The sequence below is a fragment of the Hevea brasiliensis genome, chromosome 12 (genome assembly GCF_030052815.1).
Source record: "Hevea brasiliensis isolate MT/VB/25A 57/8 chromosome 12, ASM3005281v1, whole genome shotgun sequence".
NCBI classification, from domain to species: domain Eukaryota; kingdom Viridiplantae; phylum Streptophyta; class Magnoliopsida; order Malpighiales; family Euphorbiaceae; genus Hevea; species Hevea brasiliensis.
The window spans coordinates 5,659,194-5,681,161 of record NC_079504.1 but is presented as its reverse complement, the minus strand read 5'-3'; the positions used below and the strand labels follow the sequence as shown (position 1 = coordinate 5,681,161).

Sequence of the window (21,968 nt, the reverse complement as noted above, 5' to 3'; positions counted from 1 at the left end):
TCAAATATCAGAAACGAAAATCTTTTTCTCATACACAGCATCCTACTGTGTCAGAAGGTGTCCTAAGATTTCCTGATTTCATCATCTTGACGACGTGACCGAATAAATTTTTTTTTTATATAAAAAAGAAAGTGATGTATAGAAGTCAAATGTGAATCAGAAAGAACGCAGCAAGGAGAAATTTTGATCATATGAAATTGATCATCACCCCGCATTCCTATCATCATCTTCAGCTTATAAAATCGATCAAATAGAAAATAAAGAGACTACTAAGCTAGGAGAAAACAGATGAGAAAGTCTCCACACAAGTACAGGAAAGCTAGGAATAGAGACATTTATAAAGGGAAGAAACGAAACCCTAAACTCGATGACCCCGAGGAGGACGCAATTCATTTGGGTTTTTGCTGGCGAGGGGCCACAAGGAGTTGTTTGTGTTTGGGCCTTGACTTGACCACAGTCTCAGCCCAAAATTAAAAATTCATTTACCCTATACCCGGCCCATTAGCATCCTAGAGTTGCAGGCTAGGAAGCCATGCTCCGTTATCTATGAACATTGAACCGAGGGTTCTCACTTCTGAGCAGGCCAGCATCATCATATTCATAGTTGATTGAGATTGATAATAAGATTACCATTGAATCATCTTCCTACTAAAATCCCTACCATTAGCTGTTAGTTCACAATATCATATCTATGCCCCACCAATCTAGTCTTCAGTTTAAATTTTGATAAGAGATCAGCCACTATAGCTAGCTTCTCTTACTCACTGGTCACATTTCTTCCCCAAAATCTGATGTAGTGATACAATGTCTCATTTGATAACTGTAGTCTTTAGCAGTTTTAGATATTGTATCCCCTTCAGCGACTCCTGTTCTTCAGTATTATTCTGTTCTCATTCTTTTAAAAACACACATTGCATTTCCCATTTCAGAGAAACAAATGCAATAAGTTGCCCCGCCTTTGTGCGCGTATAATCCATATGAAGCGCCAATTGCATGAGGGCAACAAAAATATAGGTAAAATATCAAATATTTACTAAATTCCAGAATCTCTCATCATTTTGAAATGAGTTTAGTATGCACATTTTGTCATTGTTTTTACAAAACATCTCCATTACTTCCACGGCGTAATGGATTCTTTCATTCTCTTCCGCCCATCTCCATCAGACCTGCATTCACAAGACATACATATTTCTCAACTTTCTAAACTTATCGCATTTGGTGCAAATATTGTACACTAATTTTAAAGGGTACCTTGATGCATATGCCAAGCCAAGAAATAAACTAATTTCATTTTCTGGGCAACTAAATCAACTATCATGATTAAACACTCACAAAGAATCAAACATTAGTTGTGGATGACGAGTTGTGCAATGCTAGTTCATAAGACGAGCATTTGATAATCTTCTTTTCCATATCAACAAGAAATTCATCAGGCCAAAACGTGCTACTCCGTTGAACTAAGCGTACAATTGCACCTAAAAGCTCCAATATTTCTGAGCATGGATGATAAGCAAAATAACCAATATTCATTCCATAATCTGTATCCAGATTAAAAAGGAAATGCCATTCAGGTAAAACTTATTATGCCCACAGGACTTTCTATTATAGTGAAAGCATATTTACAGGCCAAACTCTCAGTTTCCTCCTCAACATGTATGGAGATCAAATATCATCTTGTTTCTTGCTTCTTTTTACCTAAGAAAGAATTCAAGAGCTAACTGTGAGCCATGCTCCTTGGTGGGAAAAACACTTCTAAGTTTTAAAAAGTACAAAATTTTTAACAACCCACAAATTCTTTCACTACCTGTTTGGCCAATGACATTTCCAAGCATCACACCATAAAAACATTGAGGTTTGAATTTTCTCACTACTCAAAGTGCTGTCTGACAATATGTCATGACATATGATTCAAACTCAAAACTCAAAAGCATTTTTTATCATCCTAGCAACTTACAAACAACTTCCTTCAACATATCAGTTGCCACCCTATGAAGCTCCATTAATAAATAATCCGTATCTTTATATTCTGGTTGCTAAAAATAATTTGACAAAGACATAAATGAATATCATGCACTCAGAAGCTTCTCTATAGAGATCCAAAATTCTGCATCATCACCTCCAATTTGGCAATATTATAGGAAAAATAAATAGAAGAAAGAATAAAACCAAACACAATAATACAAAGGACAGAAAGGTAAAGAAGATAGCTAAAACCATGTAATTCCATTGTCAACGCTCATTACCACAAATAAAAGAAGTTGCACCAATTTTTATCCTTCACAGCATACATTATGTGCATACATACGTCCATCTCTCTGAAATTAAATTCCTAAACATCATTATGGAATGAATTTGTTAAAGTTGTACTTCGATGGTTCTCAAGCCATATTAATAATAACCATGTAACATGACCTTAACTAATAGCATAAAGATATGATTAAATAGTATGGTAGATTAGTATTATAATGTTGTTGCCATAGCTACTGTAGAAAAACGTGCAGGCACCACAGTAAAAGAAAAGCAAATGCAACTTCAGAAAAGTAACAAGTGGAAATAGCTTACAAACTGATGAAAACTCAAAATGACATAGAAGAAAAATGTAATATAGCAGCGTTTTCTTTGCAATTCTTAGAGAAGATCCCTGTAATTCTTGAAACTTCGAAGAACTAATATCTATGAAGAATATTATCAGAAACACTCCACGCAGGCTTGGCATATAGTGTAACAGGAATTACAACATTATTTCAAATAACTGCAGAAACTTCCAAAACTTGTAGCCACCTTAATTTACTTCTCAATATCATAATCATACTACATAATCACATATCCTCACTCTATGCAAAATCTTTCAGCTTCACAATAGTCTGGCTAATCTGAAATGTAATCATGGAGAAATATGTCTATCAACACCAAATGTTAAGATCATATCAACTCAACTCAACTAAGCCTTTATCCAAAAAATTTTGGGTCGGCTATATGTATTCGCTTTTTCCACTCTGAACGATTTTGGGTTAAATCCTCAGAAATGTATAATGCTTCTAAGTCATGTTGTACTACTCTCCTCCAAGTCAATTTAGGTCTACCCCTTTTTTTCTTTCTATCCTCTAACCTAATGTGCTCTACTTGTCTAACTGGAGCCTCCGTATGTCGTATGTCTACGCTTCACATGACCAAACCACCTCAATCTCCCTTCTCTCAATTTATCTTCAATTGGCACCACTCCTACCTTTTCTCTAATACTCTCATTACGGACTTTATCTAGTCTAGTATGGCCACTCATCCACCTTAACATTCTCATCTCTGCAACTCTTATCTTATATGCATACGACTCTTTCAATGCCCGACACTCACTACCATATAACATAGCCGGTCGTATGGCTGTATGGTAAAATTTTCCTTTCAATTTATTGGGAATCTTACGATCACATAAAACTCCCGTGGCACGTCTCCACTTCAACCATCCGGCTTTAATCCTATGACTAACATCCTCCTCACATCCCCCATCTACTTGAAGGACTAAGCCTAGATATTTAAAGTGATTACTTTGTAACAGTACCACTCCATTCAAACTAACTTCTTCCCTATCACCAGTTTGGCCTTCACTGAACGTACAATGCATGTATTCTGTCTTCGTTCTACTTAACTTAAAACCCTTTAACTCTAGAGTACTTCTCCAAAGTTCTAACTTTCTATTGATTCTTTCTCGTGTCTCATCTATCAGAACAATATCATCCGCAAACATCATGCACCAAGGAATACTCTCTTGTATATGTTTCGTCAGTTCATCTAAAACTAATGTAAAAAGGTAAGGGCTTATGGCTGATCCTTGGTGTAATCCAATTGAGATCGGAAAATCTCTTGTGTCCCATCCCACTGTGCGCACAATAGTAGTTGCTCATTCATACATATCTTTCAATACTTGTATGCACCTAATAGATACCCTCTTTTGTTCTAACACATTCCATAAGACATCTCTTGGAACACTATCATAAGCCTTTTCCAAATCAATAAAAATCATGTGTAGATCTTTCTTCACATCTCTATATTTCTCCATCAAGCTTCTAATGAGAAAGATCGCTTCCATAGTTGAACGACCGGGAATGAAACCAAATTGATTGAGAGAGATAGAAGTATCATGACGTAGTCGATGCTCTACAACTCTCTCTCACAACTTCATAGTATGGCTCATGAGTTTAATTCCCCTATAGTTTGAGCAACTCTGTATGTCTCCCTTATTTTTAAAAATAGGTACTAAAATACTCTTCCTCCATTCATCAGGCATTTTCTTTGAGTTTAGAATCTTATTAAATAATTTAGTTAACCATGCCACTCCCATATCTCCCAAATACTTTCACACTTCAATTGGTATTTCATCGGGTCCACAGGCTTTACCCACTTTCATTCTCTTAAGTGCTTTCTTTACTTCTAAAGATCGAATCCTTCTAGTATAATTTACATTCCTTTCTATTGTTCTATAATCTATATTCACGCTATTACCATTTTGACTATTATTAAAGAGATCATTAAAATAATTTCTCCATCTTTCTTTAATGTCCTCATCTTTCACCAACACTTTTCCTTCTTTATCCTTAATGCACCTAACTTGATTGAGATCTTGACATTTCCTTTCTCTATTCCTTGCTAATCTATAAATATCTTTCTCCCCTTCTTTAGTTCCAAGTTTCTCATATAACTTTTCAAAGGCCTGTGATCTTGCTTGACTAACTGCCTTTTTTGCCTCTTTCTTTGCTATCTTGTACTGTTCATATGCCTCATTATTATCACATTTAGGTAATTTCTTATACCATTCCCTTTTTCTCTTCACTGCCTTTTGTACTTCCTCATTCCACAAAAGCTGAGAAAATTCTTGCACCTCACATTACTAAATCATTGAGTATCATTATTTCTATATGCATATCTAATATCCACTCAATTAAAGGTAAAAGAAAATCTTTCATTATCAGACAGTGCTATTTGTCAGTATTCTTATAGGTTAAAATGTTTGTCATTTGTTGATGGTTCTTTTTAGACAACATAATTTTAAAATGGATAACAAGGAAAAGTAGAGCATGCAACAGTTAAATGGTTGGAACGGTCAGTATGCAAAAGTCATATTGGGTGCTTTATAAGCTCAGCATTCCACCATTTAATTGCACAGATGATATGTCCTAAAACATAGTGAAAATCTGTCATCCTTGACACTATCATTTCCTACTCAGTGTTCACGAATCAACTACTTTGTTCCATTTCTAAAGTTGAGTGCTCCATTTAATATTACAGAATTCCATTGTCATGGTTAAATATTCAACACATATGCATTGCATACCCCACAATATTTTGTCAGATTAAAACCTCAACTTTTCCAACGTAACATAGAAAACTAAAATGTCAAACCCACTGGTGAACTATTGAACAATAATGAACTTTGTGAATCAATTGATTTTCACATACCAACAAGACAAAGCCATTGCAATAAACAAACACAAATAAAAACTTTGCTGGCCAATAAACCAAAAAGAAAGAGCACTAGTCCATTACCAATCATATCATTGCTCCACTGAGTTGCTCGAGCTTCGATCTCTGGCACCCTCACCAGCATCAGCAACCTCTTCTTTCTTCACCCAAACCATTCCACTATGTCTCCCCTTCTGCTCTGCAAACTGATTAAACCTCCTATAACTTCCTCTGTGCTGCCCATAACTGCGACTCAGACCACCATTATAACCTCTATATTCATAATACCTGCGATTAAGAGTCCTATTATCAATCCTATTATAACCTCTATGATCGCCATATCTGCGATTAACAACCCTATTTTGCGTCTCCGATCTGTGACTCTCATTTCTTATAGAAAAATCCTCAAGCTTTCGCTCAATCTTCAGAGTCCCCTCACTCTTCTCCGCCGCATTCTCAACTTCCTCCACATTTTTCAATGTTCCACCACTCTTCTCCGCCTCATTCTCAACTTCATCCACATTTTTCAATGTTCCACCTCTCTTCTCCGCCTCATTCTCAACTTCCTCCACATTTTTCAATGTTCCACCACTCTTCTCCGCCTCATTCTCAACTTCCTCCACATTTTTCAATGTTCCACCTCTCTTCTCCGCCTCATTCTCAACTTCATCCACATTTTTTGCTATTCGACCACTCTTCTTAATCGCACTAGTAAATTTAGGCCTATAATCCAACCTCATATCCCTCGTTTTCTCAGGCCTCGTAACCGGGGTATTCTCCTCGCTCTTAACAGGCGGCGCGCGTGGCTCGCGTACCTTTCGTTCTTCCTCTTCTTGTGCCCTAGCTTCTCCATCATCGATCAGCTTCTCCTTCTTCTTCTCCTTCCCCTTCCTCTTCCAATTCTTCTTTTTCTTATTTCCCAAATCATTGCTCTTCGTCTCCTTCACAGTACTCTCACTCTCATTTCCTTCAACAACAGCAGAAACCGCTGGAGCGTGGTTTTCCTCTGGACAACCACCAAAACCAGTTTCCGTCAAATTGCGATTTCTGCTCTCATTACGTCGGTTGCGATTTCTTCGACTCGATCGGGCGTCTTTGATTAGGTGAACTTGGGGGTTTGGGTCTTTTTCTTCATTTTGCTGCTCCTCTTCCTGGTTTTGTTCTTCCTCTTTCTCCTTGAGCTTACGCTGCTGCTCTTTAATCCAGCGTTCTTGAAGTTGTTGGAGAGTGACGTAATTAGATGGAATATTTGAGGGCCTTGTCTTGTCCTCCATTGATGAAGCGCATAGAGAGAGTTTGGAGGAGGAGACTGAAATCACAGGTGCTATTTTGGGGGCACAAGTAAAGTCACGACTCACGGGTCCACAATTTCCTTTCCACGGAAGGCGTTGGCGTCCTAGTTTAAGATTAGCTTTTCCAGCCCATTGCTCACGCCACAAAATAAATACTCTTCCTTCCGTCCATTTTTATTATTAATAAAGTACTAATGATTTAATTAGTGCGGATCAGTCACTCGCGATTAGTTTGGTCATTACGAAACCCATATCGGTAATTGGCAATCTAATCATTTGATTAAATTAATACACAATTAAAATTTTAATAATAAATACACTTCACCAGTATAAGGAAATATGCATTTGTTATTAAAATTATAGTTTCTCATATTAATTAGTTAAACAAATTATTTTACTTTTTTTTTATCAAATTAATATGTTTAATTTTATATATTTTAATTAATAATTTATATAAAAAACATTTTTATTAATAATTTATATGTTGGAAATTTAATAATTCTATAAAATATTTAAATTCTAATTATTTAAAATATAATATTTAAAAAAATTATAAATATTATTAAAAATATATATTTTATATTTAATTAATTATTTATATACACATTCAATTAATGAATATCAAACATATAAAATACAAATTCTACAAACTTAAATCCAAATCAAATATAGAGTATGATAACTATTCTTAATTTTGACTTGATTCACTTTATAGTTAATATTGCATGAAGCAAAGATAAGAGAAAAATCACGCCATTGTGAATCTTTAAAACTTATCCAATAATAATATATTATTATTATTTAAAAAATTCATATTTTTGTATAATTAACTAAGTATTATAATTTTAAAATATATATATGTATATTTTTAATTATATTTTAACTTATAATTTAAGTTTTAATAAATAAATTTATATTATTTACAAATACCTAGAAATTCTCGATCTATTTTCATTTCCATACATAAGGGGATAGTCACAAATATAAGAATTGTAAGAGGGAATATGGTAGAGTGACCATAACAATAAAATTACAACGAGAATACATGATCTCATATGGTTCGATAAAAAGCTTCTCTCAAACTCTCAACTCTCAACTAAGTTTTTATCCAAAAAATTTGAGATCAGATATATAGACACTATTTTTTCACTCTAAATAATTTTAAGTTAAACCATCAGAAATGTGTAATGATTCAATTAAGCTCAATTAAAATCTAAGGATAAAAGCTAAATCTTTATAGTTCACCATTTTTTAATGTTGCATTTACATTCATATATTATGAATAGAAATTTAAATTTCAAATATTAAATTTAAAATTTAGAATATAATTCAAAATTTTAAAAATATTTAGTTTGATATTAAAAAGAATTTAACATGTTAAATTTAAAATGAAGGTATTTATCTAAAAAAATATATTTTTTAAGTTGACTTTGAATATCAAATAATATAAATAATATTATTATTTGAAATTTTTACTTTTTTAAATTTTTATACTTACCTTGAATTTATCAAAATTTAAATTCATAGTCTTTAAACCTTCCAACCAAGATATTTGATTTAAATCCAAATTGACTGACTTCGGTTGCATTACCCAACTTACTGTGTCTCTATTGAATTATATAATAATAATAATAATAATAATAATAATAATAATAATAAATCTCAATATGAACCACGAAAGTTTTAATTAAAAAAAAAAAAAAAGTGGTAAGCTGGTGAGGTTGGCTGCAAACCAGGGCCCAAGATATTTCACTCGGTTGGGTTAAAGTCGTAGGAACCTGAGGGCGTGAGCTCACCCATGTCATAATAACCCAATGACTTCCGTTTTTAGGGGAAAAAATGTTAAAATCATAATTTTGAGTTATCAATATTTAATATTTTTAAATTGAATAAATAGATATATACCATTTTTTTTTTCTAAGGGGCTTGTGATATCGAAAATAACCAATTACAATATTAAAAAAAAATTGTACTCATCGCCTCAAATAAAAACTGTTTTTATTTTAAATTTCACGTAATTTTTATGCACTAGTAGTTTTTTTATTATCAATTCAAAGCACGAGGCGAACTAGTGCAGAAAAGAGATTTCATAAATTACTTGCTTAAATCCTAGGATTAGAGATGATCACGGTTCAGAAAATGCTGGTATAATTTTAAAATGATTAATTTATGTTAAATCTAAACTAAATCGCTGTTGTATTATTTGAAAGATAATTCTTGAATTGCCTGTTATGGTTATGCCTCGTGTTTAAAACAACTTGAAGGACCATTTAAAAAAAATAGTTCAAGACAATTTAAAGGCAATTTAGGAGCAGAAAATTTTTATTGATTTAGAATTAAATTATATTTATAAAAATATTTTAATTTTTCTTAAAATTTTTTAATTAAAATAAAATAAAAAAATAATAAAATTAATTTATCTTTAAAAAAAAATTTAATAAAAAAATATTTGAACTTATTAAAAAAATTAGAAATGAAATTAACATTTTTTTTAATTTAAAAAAATACATGCATTTAATTTTGTCTATTCATCCTTTTGGAAATCAAAATTTTCAGTTCCATTATTTGTTCTTTTTTATTAATTTATATGATAATTAAAAAATATAAAAGATAAAAAAATAAAATAAATAGTATTAAAAATATTATTAAAGATATAAAATAATAATAGAGTAATTGAGATAGTATTAAAAATTATGTATAAAATAATAAAATTAAAAAATTAAAAAATATTAAAAATTAAAAAAATTATAAAAATAATTATTTAGAGAATTTAAAAAAAATTAAAAAAAGTATTCAAAATTAAAAAAGTATAAAAAATAAATGTATAAAAAAATTTAAAATTTATATAAATAAATTAAAAGTGAGATAAAGTATTTATTGATTTTTTTTATATTTCAACTACTGATTTAGTTCAATTTAAAATCCTCAATTTAATCTAACTTAGAATTGCTGATTCACAATTATTAAAAAATATAAACCTAAACTAAATCACATAATAGTGATTTTGGTCTGACTCGAAGCTGATTTCAATTTTGAATGTAGTGATTCCGATTCAATTTCAATTCGAAACCCGACTTTAGCCACTCCCTAGGGTAAAAGGAGAGCACGCTTCACAAGGTGGGTAAACACCTGGTTTTAGTGGCCTCCTCACACAAAAGCCACGTGTTGAAGAAAGTGTATTTAACCGCCCGAGGCAAATGCTCACTCATCCTCCAATCACATTCCAACTCATCTGTTTTTTGCATGCCGTACAAAATTCACCAGCCGACACTTGTAAGTCCTGCCAAAAATAACCGATCCCCCACAAGGACATTTCGGTCAAACTAAAAAGGCCAAGCCAATCCTGATAGGTGTGTCCACGCATGGTACCCAACTCCACACGCGTTATAAAGATGGGTCATTTCCTATTGGTGGCATGACAGGCAAAACACAGAGTGAGGCCTCTCAACTGACACAGCTCACCTGTCAATGCTACTGTCCATCCATCCGAAATGTGTTGCCATGCATGGACCCAGTACAATGCTCAAATCCCACATGCTCCTTTCCCTAAACCTCTCATACACGTACCCACCGTACATTTTCCAAGTGTCACCCTCTCGTGCCTCCTTGCTTCACGTTGCCTTTCTCTCATTGGCTCTATCCCTCTCTTTAAACCCCCACCTCAACAAATCATTCCTCTCGCTCTTTTTACACACACCATTTCCCCCATTCTTTCACCTCTCCCGTCTCGTCCTACCTACCCTTCGCCATTTTCTTTCTCTTACCATTTTCTAAGCTTCACAATGATCAAGACCCTGAGTCCCTACTCCACTGCAAAAACAGCTGAGATTATGTCTAGGTACAGGCCCATAGCACCAAAGCCTGAGCTTCCTGCCAACTCCTTGGGTGACACCCCGTCAATGTCTCAGAAGATTAGGCAATCTCCTTATCTCAGGAATCTCTGGCCTCAATTGCAAGCCAGGCCTACTAGAACCAGAAAGAGAGGCAGAGCTACCATGTCTCCTCCCACCATCAAAAGACCAAGAACCCATCTTTTTGGTCTTTCCTCTCCCAGTCATGTGCCATCACCTGCCAGACATCTCTCCTTGCAGGGTTTTGCTTATGGGATTTCTCAGCTTCCTGTTCCCAACCTCGCTGGTGTTGATAGCAAGTTGGAAAATCCAGTGTCAACCGCTTCAGATTTGGTGACACTTCCTCTTCTTCCGTGTCAGCCATCGGTTCCTCCTGTTGGTAACCAACCTATAGCACCTGAAATCAATTGCATGGAACAACGTAGAGAGGTCATAGATTTGAACACTACTGTGGCTGAAATCCCAGAAGAGAAGGATCTCTTGCAGCAATTACAAGAAACTCTCACCGGCAATATTATAACACCTCAGCCAATTCGACCAGTTGGCTCAAGCATAAGCGTTGGGTGCATCAGTGAAGACCCAAGCTCAACCCCACCAGTGCAACTTCCAAAGAAGCCAGAGGAGGTTGAACAAGAAGTTGAGTTCGAGTCCTTGCCAGCCGTGATATCTGATTCCAAGTACAAAGTGCGGCTGGCAAATTCTGCCTATAAAGAAATGGTGGGACAACCAGAGTGCTCGTGGCTCGACTTGATGGTGATGGGCGATGGCAGGTTTGGAGGTAGCTCAAGCAAAAGGATCTGTGGAGAGGTGAAGCTTCATCTTGCTGATTCAAAGGTGCCCACTTCTTCAAATGGATTTTCATGCTGGGTGAGAATAGAATGGGGACATGAGGGGAAGAAGAAAGCCATCAATGCTTTTTGTGATGTTATCAGATTGTCCTGCGAGTCCAAGGATTACCTCTTCACCTGGAGGTTCCACGCTCATAACAGGGAGGGCTCCGAGTCCAGCAACACTGCTTGAATGCCTAATTGTATAAAGCAGTTCACTAGAAAACGTATCTTGCTTGAATACTTAATTGTATAAAGTAGTTCACTAGAGCACGTATCTGATCTACTATGTATACATAAGAACACATCAGGTATATGTACAGTTTTTGTTAGCTTTTCAGTTAAAAGTCAAATTCTGTAGAAGATAATTTGCCTTTCTTGTGTACTACGCTTGGGGCAGGGGTGGTTACAGTGGTTGACAATCAATATCAGAAATCTAATCCGGCGAAGGGAATTTTACACACATTTAGGCACATAATTCCTATAATTTTCCATAAGATAAGATTTTTTTTTTTTTTTTTTAAGCAGAAACAAGAAAAGTTTTGTTTTTATTGGCAGATGGGGCGAGAGATATACATTCACAACCATAAAACAACCTATAAATATAATACATAAGCTATGAGATTTTCATCCTTTCAAGCATCAAGCATCAGAAGTGAATGGTGAAAGATAGTTGCAATATAAGCATCCTTGCTGTTTGCTGGGCCCTTCCACTTGAAGTTGTCAGCATACGATTTAGGATGCAGATATTAAAAATAAAATAAAATTAAATAAATTTTTTTTTACTTGAAGTTCTTATATTTAATTGAAAAAAAAAAGAGAACAATCTACAATAAGCTCAACCTAAGTATTAATTGCAGACTTGTCCATATGTTTTAAACGCTCGTTTTGAGCATGCCAAAGCTGCTAGACTAACAGGGAAAGAACGGGAATATGAAAAGCTCAAACCTTCAGAAGATGCGTATAACGCTTCCTGACCTGCACTAGATTTTTAAGTCGTTTTAAGAATATGCAACGCGGATATCTATAAACTGAAACCATGACATAATTTTATTAAGGTTCACTATTCAAAAATATATGCAAGAATGGAAAGTTTGTCGTCATTTTCAATTATATACACATATAACCAGTTTAAAAAAAAAAAAAAAAAAACTTTATATGCATCCTGTTCTGCATAAAACAAGGACTTTTCTTTATGACAATTGAACTTATGGTCTAATGATATGGAATAGAATGATCTGGATAGATTAACAGCATTAAAATATCAGCATACAAAGACAGACAAAAAAAATGAGCATACAAAGACAAAAACAACAGATGTTTTTCAACTTAGACAAGAAAATGTCAGCATACAAAGACAAAAACAACATCCAAATTGTAGCTCATGTATATAATGGAACAACATCGAGCAGTCCAATGTCCATGACTACTTATCAGAGGATCTTAAAATTAGGAGGCAAAGGAACTCTCAAGAGAAAAAGATATTGCTCAAGGAGACTGATTACAAAGACAGACATATTCATGCACATATATAAAGCAGAAATACAGGCTAAAGAGGCAGGTACCATATATTCCCAAACATGTTTTTCAGCAAAAGCCTTGCAGCTTCTTCAATATCAAAACTGAGTCCTGCATCACAACATTGGCATATCGATCTCGTGTCGATGTCCAACCCATCAATGGATTTTTCCCACCTGAATAAAATATCAACCAAAAACACTGTGGTTTTTACAAGGTCCAAAATTTCAATAAACACCACTACCCATCAACCTTACCCCCTCTGCCATCGTTTTTCCCCAATCCCTATGGACGTTCTCTGAAATTGTTTCAATTTTCAATGTTGCTAATACATAAAAAAAAAACAATTTCCATATGATTAAGAACAGCTGCATGAAACTTAGCATGTTTTATTGTTACCATTTTAGCATCAACAATAAACAAAAGTTTAAATTGAATGAAATGTTGTACTATTTCCCTGCACATAATAACATAAATAACACAGATAGAAAATTACATACGCTGCCAAATGCCTAATGCAACCTAATTAGAGAAAAATGAATAAAGTGAGCTCAATTCCCTTTAATAGGTATGGAAAATACTTAAAATGATTGATATTTCACTCAGATATGATGAGTAGAATGCACCCTATCATACATTTCAAAAGGCTATCCATAATTTCGCACCATTACAAAGATTTTTTTTTTTTTGGAACTGTAATGAAGTTTTCATCCCTAGAACTTAATTTGAAAAGGCTAAAGCATGCGACTAATGAAGCATAATTATGGGTAGACAAAAAAAAATCTATTTTCCATCTCCCAACTCTCCCCGGTGCTCTGTTGTGTTGCAGTTTGAGCATGTGAGTAAATAATTATCTGGCTTGCATTATTGCTAAATCCAGAATTACAGGGAAGATTATTAACAAAAAATCGCATGGCTAATGCAAGCAACAGACAAGCAATTAGGTCAGATTCCATAAACACAGAAGAAGGTTGAGAAAATTAGAAACCAAGAGACTTGATGTTGAAAGGTAAAAATGAACTACTTCATGAATAGTACAGTCTCTCTGCAAGTGGGGGCATTTCACAGGCGAAGAGCTTGCACATGATATATCCCTTGGAAGGTTAACATGCATAAAAGTATACATAAAAAGAAAAAGAAAATAAAAAAGCTAAAAGGTTGATGATGCCCTGAGTTTCACTGGTAGTGTAATCATTATTCCAAATGAAGCCCATCTACTTAACAAATACCATAATTTATTGCTCAGCCAGTAAGCCATCACAAATTAGTTACCGTGTGCGAGATTATAAGTTCCGCGATCACTAAATTCCATTACTCTTCATCTGAGCTTCCCAAATTCCGTTTTCCATTCCTAATTCCTCAAGAATCAAGTTTATTCAATGACTTATGCAAAATTAATACTACTAAACGAAACACTAAGAAACCGGAGCATTCAACTTCTCCATTAGGAACTTCAATTATACAATATGACATGAATCATTCAAATACAAACGGAAATACAAAATGAAGATGGCCTTCCCTTCTCCGCAGATGGCCGATCTCGCCTGGTTTAACTCCACCAAAGCTTCCGAAGAAGGGAACCATCTCCATGAACATGCAGGAATCTATGAGACCTACAGCTTTAAGAGTAAAAGTGCAAATGCAAGGAACCAATAATTTGCCTTTTCAGTTTTTATCTCAAGGGTTTGCTGGCGAAAAAATTAAAAAAAAAAAAAAAGTTTTGTTTCATATGCGTCTAATTTTAAATATAGAATTGAATTTCAGATTTTTAAAATTTAAATAAGATTTAGAAAATAACGTAAAGTTATTTATAACAAAAATTCTATTTTTTAACTAAAAAATACATTTTTATAATTAAAATTGATTAATTATTAAAAATAAATGGATAAGACATATTATTATTATTATATTATTATATTATTTATACATTTTTAGCAAAAATTATATTATTATAGAATAAATGGATAAGACATATTAAAAAACTTTTAAAATAAAATATGATTTTAAATATATTTTATAATAATTTATTTTTTATTGTGAAAATTTTGAATTAAAAAATATTTTTTTATTATTTACAAATAAATAAATTTTCAGATTTTTTTCTTATTTTTCATATAAATGAAAATTAGATTTTCCTTAGAAAATTATAAATAAAATATAAAAAAATTATTTTCTGTAAATATACATGAAAATTAGGAATTGATCTTCAGCTTTGATAAAACTACTCTTTTTATTAGCTTTTAAGAAGTTATTTTATTTATAATTATTTATCATTTTATAAAAGATATAAGAGTATTTAATTTAATTTATAAATTAATTAAACCTATTTATAAATAAAATATTATAAGCAGAGTTAAAAATTTATTTAAAATAATTCAAAAATTATAAATAAATACCTATTTATTTTAAATTTATATTTTAATTAAGTAAAAAAATTATATTATCCTAATAATTTTTAAAATATTAATATTATCATTATTTTACAATCATAACACTCAAAAATATATTATTTTTTATTATTTTGATAAATTAAATTAATTTTAATATTTTTTAAACTAAACACTTAAATTATTTAAAAATTAAATTTAAATAATTTTATCAAATAATTAATTATTTATTTTTAAATTAATTTATAAATTAAAAAATACATTTTAACTATAAAGTTAGACATAAGTAGTCAAACTTAGAATGTTTAGCTTATAATTTTTTATGAATTAATCACATCCAAAAAAGCTACAAGACTACCTACTAACTTTTGCTATCTCTGTTCATATGATATAGTTATCATGGTAATAATAGAGTCACTGTTAATTAATAATTTTTAAGATAATATTTAATATTTAAAATTTAATTAAATATATTTTTTTATTATTCGATAGCATAATTATATTTAAAAATATAAAAAATAATTTATGAAATATTATTTTCTCAACTTTTAGAGGTTGAAGTAATGTTTTGACTACTATTTTTACCTTTCTTAGTTAATTTAATATTTATTTTTATTTAATATTTTTATTTTAAATTATTATATAAATACCTAACCATTATTAAAATAGCTGATCGCTATTAAAACAACTAACAACTAATATTACCGAACAAACCCTAAATCAATATTCAAAAATTAAAAAAAATATATTCTTTTTAATTTTTTTTAATAAATCAGATGTGTATTTTTTTTTTATTACAGCATTATTCAATCATGATTTGTTTGAATGGATTTAAACATTTCATTCTCTTACGTATTTATTTTTGTTATATGTTTTAATCAGCGTCCTTTATGCTTTAGGTTTTATTAAATTATAATAAATTAATATATATATATGATAAAAAAATTATTTAAAAAAAATTTAGAAATTAAATACTTTTAATTTTTAAACTCCATTTATTTCATGTAAAATAACCTACAATAAAAAATATTTTTTATTATTTAATTGTAATACTAAGCTAATGATATGTATTATGTATAAATATCACAATTTAATAAAATTATTAAAGTATAAAATAATTTTCTTTAAAAATACCCTAAATCCTAAACCCGTTTATTTGAGTAACTTAAATATTAAAAAATATAAAAATATTTTTTAAGAAAATATTTTTTTATAAAAGAAACAAAACGTTAATAAAAAAATTAAAACTTGAAAATATAAAATTACTATTGACAGACCCATTGCCACTGCTGAACCTATGAAAAATTATTCTCTTTTGCTCAGATTATTTATGAATAAAAGATTTTAAGTGTCTATTTTTATTTTTTTTATAAAAAATTATATTATACTTATTTTATAATTTTTATTAATGAATTACCATTTTATATATAAAAAAATCTAAATAAGTAAGAATGTACATACCTTATAAATTATTATCTAGTATTTATATACAATTACAAATAAAATTGTTACAAATTAAAAAAATAAAATTATGCATGCTTTAAAAATTAATAAATTAAATATATACTTAAATTAAATAGGCATTCCTTATAGAATTTATTTATTTTTTTCATAAATTTTAAAATTAGATAAATTCAATTGAATAATTAAAAGAATGAACCTATAATTAGCTTAAATTATTCTTAAAAATTAAAAATCACAAAATCAATCAGAATTCGTAAATTTAATTAAAACTCAGTCGAATCAGTCATGATTAATTGAGTTTTTTTTTTAAATAATGTCATTATTTCATGTAACCATTGATTAGTGATAATTATTTACATAAAAAAAAAATCTTTATTTTACGTTTTGGATACCTCAAGGTGACATCGATGTCAATTTCTCTAAAGGTAATGGTAAATCCCTTTGCAATGGATGATTCCTAGAAGTGACCAAGGATGGGATGGGCATGGGCCACGATTGCCAGGTGGCCTGTTTGCTAATAACTGAAATAATGGGCGGAGAGGACAAGGTTGGGGGGCTAGGGCTAGCTCATTGGGGGATTTTAATTAACAAAATTGCTCGAAATTACATATTTGTCACCAACACGCCAGCACTTGAACTGCATAACCCAGTCCTGACTTCGAAGCTTGTGCGGCTTAATCTTGCAAATTTAGCGGATCAGAATTATTCCCTCCTCTCCAAGAATCTCCCATTTTCCTTTATTTCTCTCTCTCCCTCTCCCAAAAAGCACTTTTCCAGAAAATCAGACTTTTTTCAGGTGACGGAAATGAATTCCTATTCCTTCTCTGATTTCCCCGAGGACGTCCAGCTCTGTATCCTTTCGTTCCTAACCCCAACAGAGGTTGCCATTTTCGCTTGCACATCGAGGCGATTCTCTCCACTCTGCCAAGACGACAGCAAGCTCTGGTACGCAATTTGTGATAGGCGGTGGGGATCCAAGACCCAAATCAAGAAATGGGGTAATGGGAAAATCTCCTACAAGCTCCTCTATAGAACTCTCAACAAATGGGAGAATCTGATTGGTTTCTGGCGCCGGTGCGGCCACGGTCAACATAGGCAATCCGCCGGTGTGAAACCTCCGGCGTTAGTTTTCTTCGAGTGGGGTCCGTCGTTTCTTTCTGGTACTAGAGTCTCTCCGTCTCAAAATGGTACATATCATGTAACCAAAACGCCGTTCCTTTGGATGGGCATATTACCGGAGGGTCAAATTATAAATTACCTTGATCCCGATGGGAATAATAGTGGGCTATCTGGTGAATTGGGATTCTTGGAGATGGATTTGATTCCGGTTAACGTTAATTTTATCGGGGATATGCATCTTACTGTGGAAGAGAATGTGGGTTTTGCTTATTCAAGGAGTGCAGGTGCGACGAATTTGAAAGGGGAGTATGGTGAGGATGTGAGTAATGGGCTAGAAAGTGGGTCTCCGGGGAGCTTATCGGAAACTTCGGAGTTGTATCAATATTATGCGAATAGAATGAGTCCTGGAGCAGATAGGTCCTGGAGGAGGCAGAGGAGGAGAGAGAAAGAGAAGCAGGGGAGGAAGAAGTGGGCGACAGAACATTTCTTGAGGATTGTTGATTCCTCGCCTACGCCAGCTCGGCCATTGCAGGGATTATGGAAGGTGTGTGGTTTGTCTGTTTCTTTTCTTTAGTTGCTGCTTTTGTTTATTGATTGAAAGTTTAACACTTTGTTTGTGGATGTATTAACTATATTTGTTTCGAGCTAGTATTACTCAATGGAACGGTTCTGTTAGTTGTTTAAGAGAAATGAGCTGTGAAGTGTGTTTTATTTTATTTTTATTTTTTTATGATTTCTAATGTGTTTCATAGTGTTGCTTTTCATTATCTTGATCATAATTTTGCTTCCTGTCCTTTATACGCTATTAATTGACCAAACTTTACTTTCAGCTGGATATTTACCCTTACAATATAAATAAAAAAAAGTGCCACAGCTAGTTGGTATGAAATATTAATGTCTCTGCCATCTTTTACTATGATCTATTCAATCCACAACTTCTATTTGGTAGTTAAATCAAGTAAAAGTTATGAAATGCATTTAGATAAACTCTTGAATTTTTATCATGTTATCAGCTTGAGGTCTGAGGGCAGTTCTTTTTTAATTTGGAAAAGAATTAATTCAATTTTCTGTTGAAATTGGTTAGCCAATTTTGATTACCTCACAGGAAGTTCTGGTTTGGCTAGCAGTTGTTTTCTCCTTTTACATTGCTTCATTTCAGTTCTTGGCATGTTGGGTGGAACATGATGATGGAGAAATAGATGCTTTTTGTGATAGTTCGCTTCACACTCTTTCCTGCTTCTTGTTGCAGGGAATTTGTGATGATATGAAGTTGGAATTCTATCTTGTAACATATGATGGGGTTGGCATCTCTTGCCGAAGGGTTGGGGACTTGTCTGAACCGCTTTCTAGTTCTACACCAGTGTTCTGGACATCAAGTCCTGTATTTATTGTGTCTCCATTTTCACCTGAGGAAGAACATCTGTACAGGAGCCGCATACATCTGCATCTGTCCATGACATCAGAGGACATGCATTATGAGGTGGTCTCTCGCATTATGTACATCAACTCAAGTTATGATTTAGTCATCCCAGGTTTGGCAGGAGGTTCTGCAAATCCTTGGCATGTTGAGGGAAGGATTTGGCAATACGAGAATGGGACATTTGGTTTTGGGTTTCTTCGGGACAACTATGTTATTGACCTAAAGCACATTGCCCAAGATGGTTGTCTCCTTGATACAATGGAGGGTTTCTGTGATTGATAGTCGATTGATATCCTTGCATGGGATCTTCTGTGTACAAATAGAGTTGTAGCTCAATGCCATAATTTCCATGGCATTGTGTACTACATTTGTTGTAGAAATAATAATGTTAATATGCCGTAATTTTCCATGCCATAATTTTCCGCTTTTTTTAACACCTTGAATCCTTCACTAACTTTGCGTGCAATAATACAATACACTTCATGGTTCTATAGTATTACCAATAGACCTGCAGAATGTTTCCTGACTTGAAAATTCAGGTTACTTTAAAATTCTGTTTGCTGGTTTCAAACTTTCAATGGCTTTATTCAATTCAAATATCTGAGTTGAAAATTCAGGTTACTTTAAAATTCTGTTTGCTGGTTTCAAATTTTCAATGGCTTTATTCAATTCAAATATGTTGCAAAAGTTTCTTCATCCTAGTTTGGGCATTTCTCTGTTCACGAATCAGATGTTATGGATATTAGCCATTCTATATGAGGAGCAGAAGTGTATGGACTTGCATTTTGTTACATTTTATTAAGCATTTGGTTTGATAGTACTGATGGCCTGATGCATGAGACAGACCATACAGTATTATTTGGATTTTGGACTACTGGAGTAGTCGTTTAAGTTGATTATCTTCCTGGTTTAAAAGGTCATTTCACTCTCTAGACCCCTCACATCATCTGTTTCTTCTAGTCTTTTCAAAGCAAAAATCAGTGATGAGTGGAAGACAGTAATGCAGGTAAAGCAATGCTGATCATCAGGTCAATAAGAATTCGCAAATTACAACAGTTGAGCTCACCATATGATGTCTTCGAATCTCACCTGAACAACCATATTAGAATAAAACCCAAAATACACAAACAAAAATCCCACACAATGCAATTAGAGTATCAAGAAGAATCTCAACTAATTACAAGCACAAAGCCATTTGGACTGCAGGGAAGAACAAACCATGAAGTGTGGCCACAATGTGCTAAGGGAGGAAGACGCAAGATTAAAGCATATCCTTCGATTGGCAGACTATGATTCAGCAGCAACTTCTCTTCCATTAGCTTTCTCATTCATGGAGTTTTCAGTGTCACCCTCAAGCTGGCTTAAGTTGCCCTTTTCCTTGATGAGTTGGTTGTGGTGGTGTTTGCAGTAGAGTCTGCCTTCATGTGCAATGTAGTTGGATGGGCTAATTACACATCCTCCATGGATGCATTTGAAGCAGCTCTTGTGGTAAGGAGTTCCATTCACTGTAACCTTTTAATATAGAATAAATTTTCATTGTCAATCATTGGTGTTGTAAGAAGCTACGCCACATCTTGGGACTTATTGAAATTTTAAATGGTAAACGTAAAGCATAGAACAGAGCATTAAACGTGCATCTATGCTCATTTGATAATGGAAATGGTGGTAATCTTTACCTTCTCAGTTGGATAGACAGTGTTCTTGCAGCCAAAACATTTATCTCTGGTTCCACCGAACATGCTTGAGACTTTAGCAGCATTAGGTTTCTGTTCGAAGCAGTTAACAGTCAGGTACTGAAAGGTGTTTGGAACTCATCTTCAAGACATAAACAAGTATCCAAATATCACGAAATTACCTCACCATCAGCAGGTTTATCAGATTTTACAATTTTTGGCGTCCCTGGAAGGAATAATCAAATAGAAGTAAATTACTTTGACTCAGGAAGGAAAAAGAAAACTAAACTGAAATTGGTTGTACATGAATATTTTAATGTTTATTACCCTCAAAGCTCTTGTCCAAACTGCCAGTTCTTTTGAAGAGTTGATCGAAATGTGGCCTGCAATAGAGTACCCCTTCAAAGGAATTGTAGTTGCCAAGCTGCAATTAGATCCATTTGTCAATACTCAATAGAATTGCATATGAAAACCACAACCTTGTAAATGTCCTCCATTCACACTTCCGTTATACAAATCAGAAAACAAGTCTAATTCCTAACTTTTCATTCAATAGTTAAATCTCATGGAAAGCTCATGGAGGGAGATGATACATATCATGGACTGGAAATCTGCATAATTTACTTGATATGGAGCATCAATTGTTGTAAAATGCCTATTTTGATGCCGGAATTGTTTTACATTTAAAGCTGATGAATTGATCTATTGGTCTGTAGGAGTGAAATATGAGGGTCTTGAATTTGAACATTGGAACATGTGGCATGAATGGATCTAACAAGCTTTTGAGTTATTTTCTTGTGAAAATCCTTATTGTCAGAAAGAAAGGACTACTAGTGCATACCTTGAGTGTTCCTTTGCAGTGATGGCATCGGAAGCAGGCCTTATGGTAGACACGGTTATCGGCAGTTAACTTATCCACAAGATAGACAGTCTTGTCGCATGCCATGCACTTCTGGGTTGTTC

General features: G+C 33.1%; 4 protein-coding genes, 1 long non-coding RNA gene and 2 other non-coding genes across 9 annotated transcripts in view; 2 read left to right on the top strand and 5 right to left on the bottom strand.

Moving 5' to 3' along the window:
• Positions 1 to 93, bottom strand: LOC131171662 (small nucleolar RNA snoR31/Z110/Z27). The gene has a single exon (XR_009142320.1). It is a non-coding gene; the product is annotated as a small nucleolar RNA snoR31/Z110/Z27 (small nucleolar RNA).
• Positions 94 to 149: 56 nt separating this feature from the next.
• LOC131171663 (small nucleolar RNA R32/R81/Z41) lies at positions 150 to 235 on the bottom strand. The gene has a single exon (XR_009142321.1). It is a non-coding gene; the product is annotated as a small nucleolar RNA R32/R81/Z41 (small nucleolar RNA).
• A 776-nt stretch (positions 236 to 1,011) lies between these two features.
• Positions 1,012 to 6,916, bottom strand: LOC110669808 (uncharacterized). Of its 3 annotated transcripts, XM_058130911.1 has the most exons (3): positions 6,146 to 6,884; positions 5,539 to 6,094; positions 1,012 to 1,166 (listed from the first exon to the last, which is right to left on the bottom strand). In XM_058130911.1, exons 1-2 carry the CDS (start codon positions 6,726 to 6,728, stop codon positions 5,547 to 5,549), a joined length of 1,131 nt encoding a protein of 376 aa, XP_057986894.1. In that variant the 5' UTR covers positions 6,729 to 6,884; the 3' UTR covers positions 1,012 to 1,166; positions 5,539 to 5,546. The 3 variants fall into 3 exon arrangements, with proteins under 3 accessions (XP_057986894.1, XP_057986895.1, XP_057986893.1); XM_058130912.1 differs by having other exon boundaries at positions 5,539 to 6,916; XM_058130910.1 differs by lacking the exon at positions 1,012 to 1,166 and adding an exon at positions 2,511 to 2,873 and having other exon boundaries at positions 5,539 to 6,884.
• Positions 6,917 to 10,197: 3,281 nt separating this feature from the next.
• Positions 10,198 to 11,792, top strand: LOC110669761 (uncharacterized). Its single transcript, XM_021831531.2, has one exon. It carries the CDS (start codon positions 10,238 to 10,240, stop codon positions 11,615 to 11,617), a length of 1,380 nt encoding a protein of 459 aa, XP_021687223.2. The 5' UTR covers positions 10,198 to 10,237; the 3' UTR covers positions 11,618 to 11,792.
• A 929-nt stretch (positions 11,793 to 12,721) lies between these two features.
• On the bottom strand, positions 12,722 to 14,638 carry LOC110669762 (uncharacterized). The gene is made up of 2 exons (XR_002497768.2): positions 14,215 to 14,638; positions 12,722 to 13,118 (listed from the first exon to the last, which is right to left on the bottom strand). It is a non-coding gene; the product is annotated as an uncharacterized LOC110669762 (long non-coding RNA).
• Positions 14,639 to 17,238: 2,600 nt separating this feature from the next.
• Positions 17,239 to 19,766, top strand: LOC110669796 (F-box protein At3g12350). The gene is made up of 2 exons (XM_021831571.2): positions 17,239 to 18,456; positions 19,162 to 19,766. The coding sequence occupies exons 1-2, from the start codon at positions 17,272 to 17,274 to the stop codon at positions 19,609 to 19,611; spliced, it is 1,635 nt and encodes a 544-aa protein (XP_021687263.2). The 5' UTR covers positions 17,239 to 17,271; the 3' UTR covers positions 19,612 to 19,766.
• Positions 19,767 to 20,333: 567 nt separating this feature from the next.
• LOC110669797 (LIM domain-containing protein WLIM1) overlaps positions 20,334 to 21,968 on the bottom strand; it is a 1,884-nt gene continuing 249 nt past the window's right edge. Inside the window, exons 1-5 of the mRNA XM_021831573.2 lie at positions 21,847 to 21,968; positions 21,333 to 21,429; positions 21,188 to 21,231; positions 21,009 to 21,098; positions 20,334 to 20,844 (exon numbers count right to left, since the gene is read on the bottom strand). The exon at positions 21,847 to 21,968 is cut by the window's right edge and continues 249 nt beyond it. Coding sequence (XP_021687265.1) covers positions 20,620 to 20,844; positions 21,009 to 21,098; positions 21,188 to 21,231; positions 21,333 to 21,429; positions 21,847 to 21,968 — 578 coding nt within the window. The 3' untranslated portion in view covers positions 20,334 to 20,619. The remainder of the gene's footprint in view (positions 20,845 to 21,008; positions 21,099 to 21,187; positions 21,232 to 21,332; positions 21,430 to 21,846) is intronic.

Bases quoted from the DNA above. Each gene is read 5' to 3' on its own strand.
- LOC110669808 (XM_058130912.1), bottom strand. From the start codon at position 6,728: ATGGAGGACAAGACAAGGCCCTCAAATATTCCATCTAATTACGTCACT.
- LOC110669761 (XM_021831531.2), top strand. From the start codon at position 10,238: ATGTGTTGCCATGCATGGACCCAGTACAATGCTCAAATCCCACATGCT.
- LOC110669796 (XM_021831571.2), top strand. From the start codon at position 17,272: ATGGGCATGGGCCACGATTGCCAGGTGGCCTGTTTGCTAATAACTGAA. The intron at 18,457-19,161 runs GTGTGTGGTTTG...TTCTTGTTGCAG, and splicing joins CATTGCAGGGATTATGGAAG to GGAATTTGTGATGATATGAA.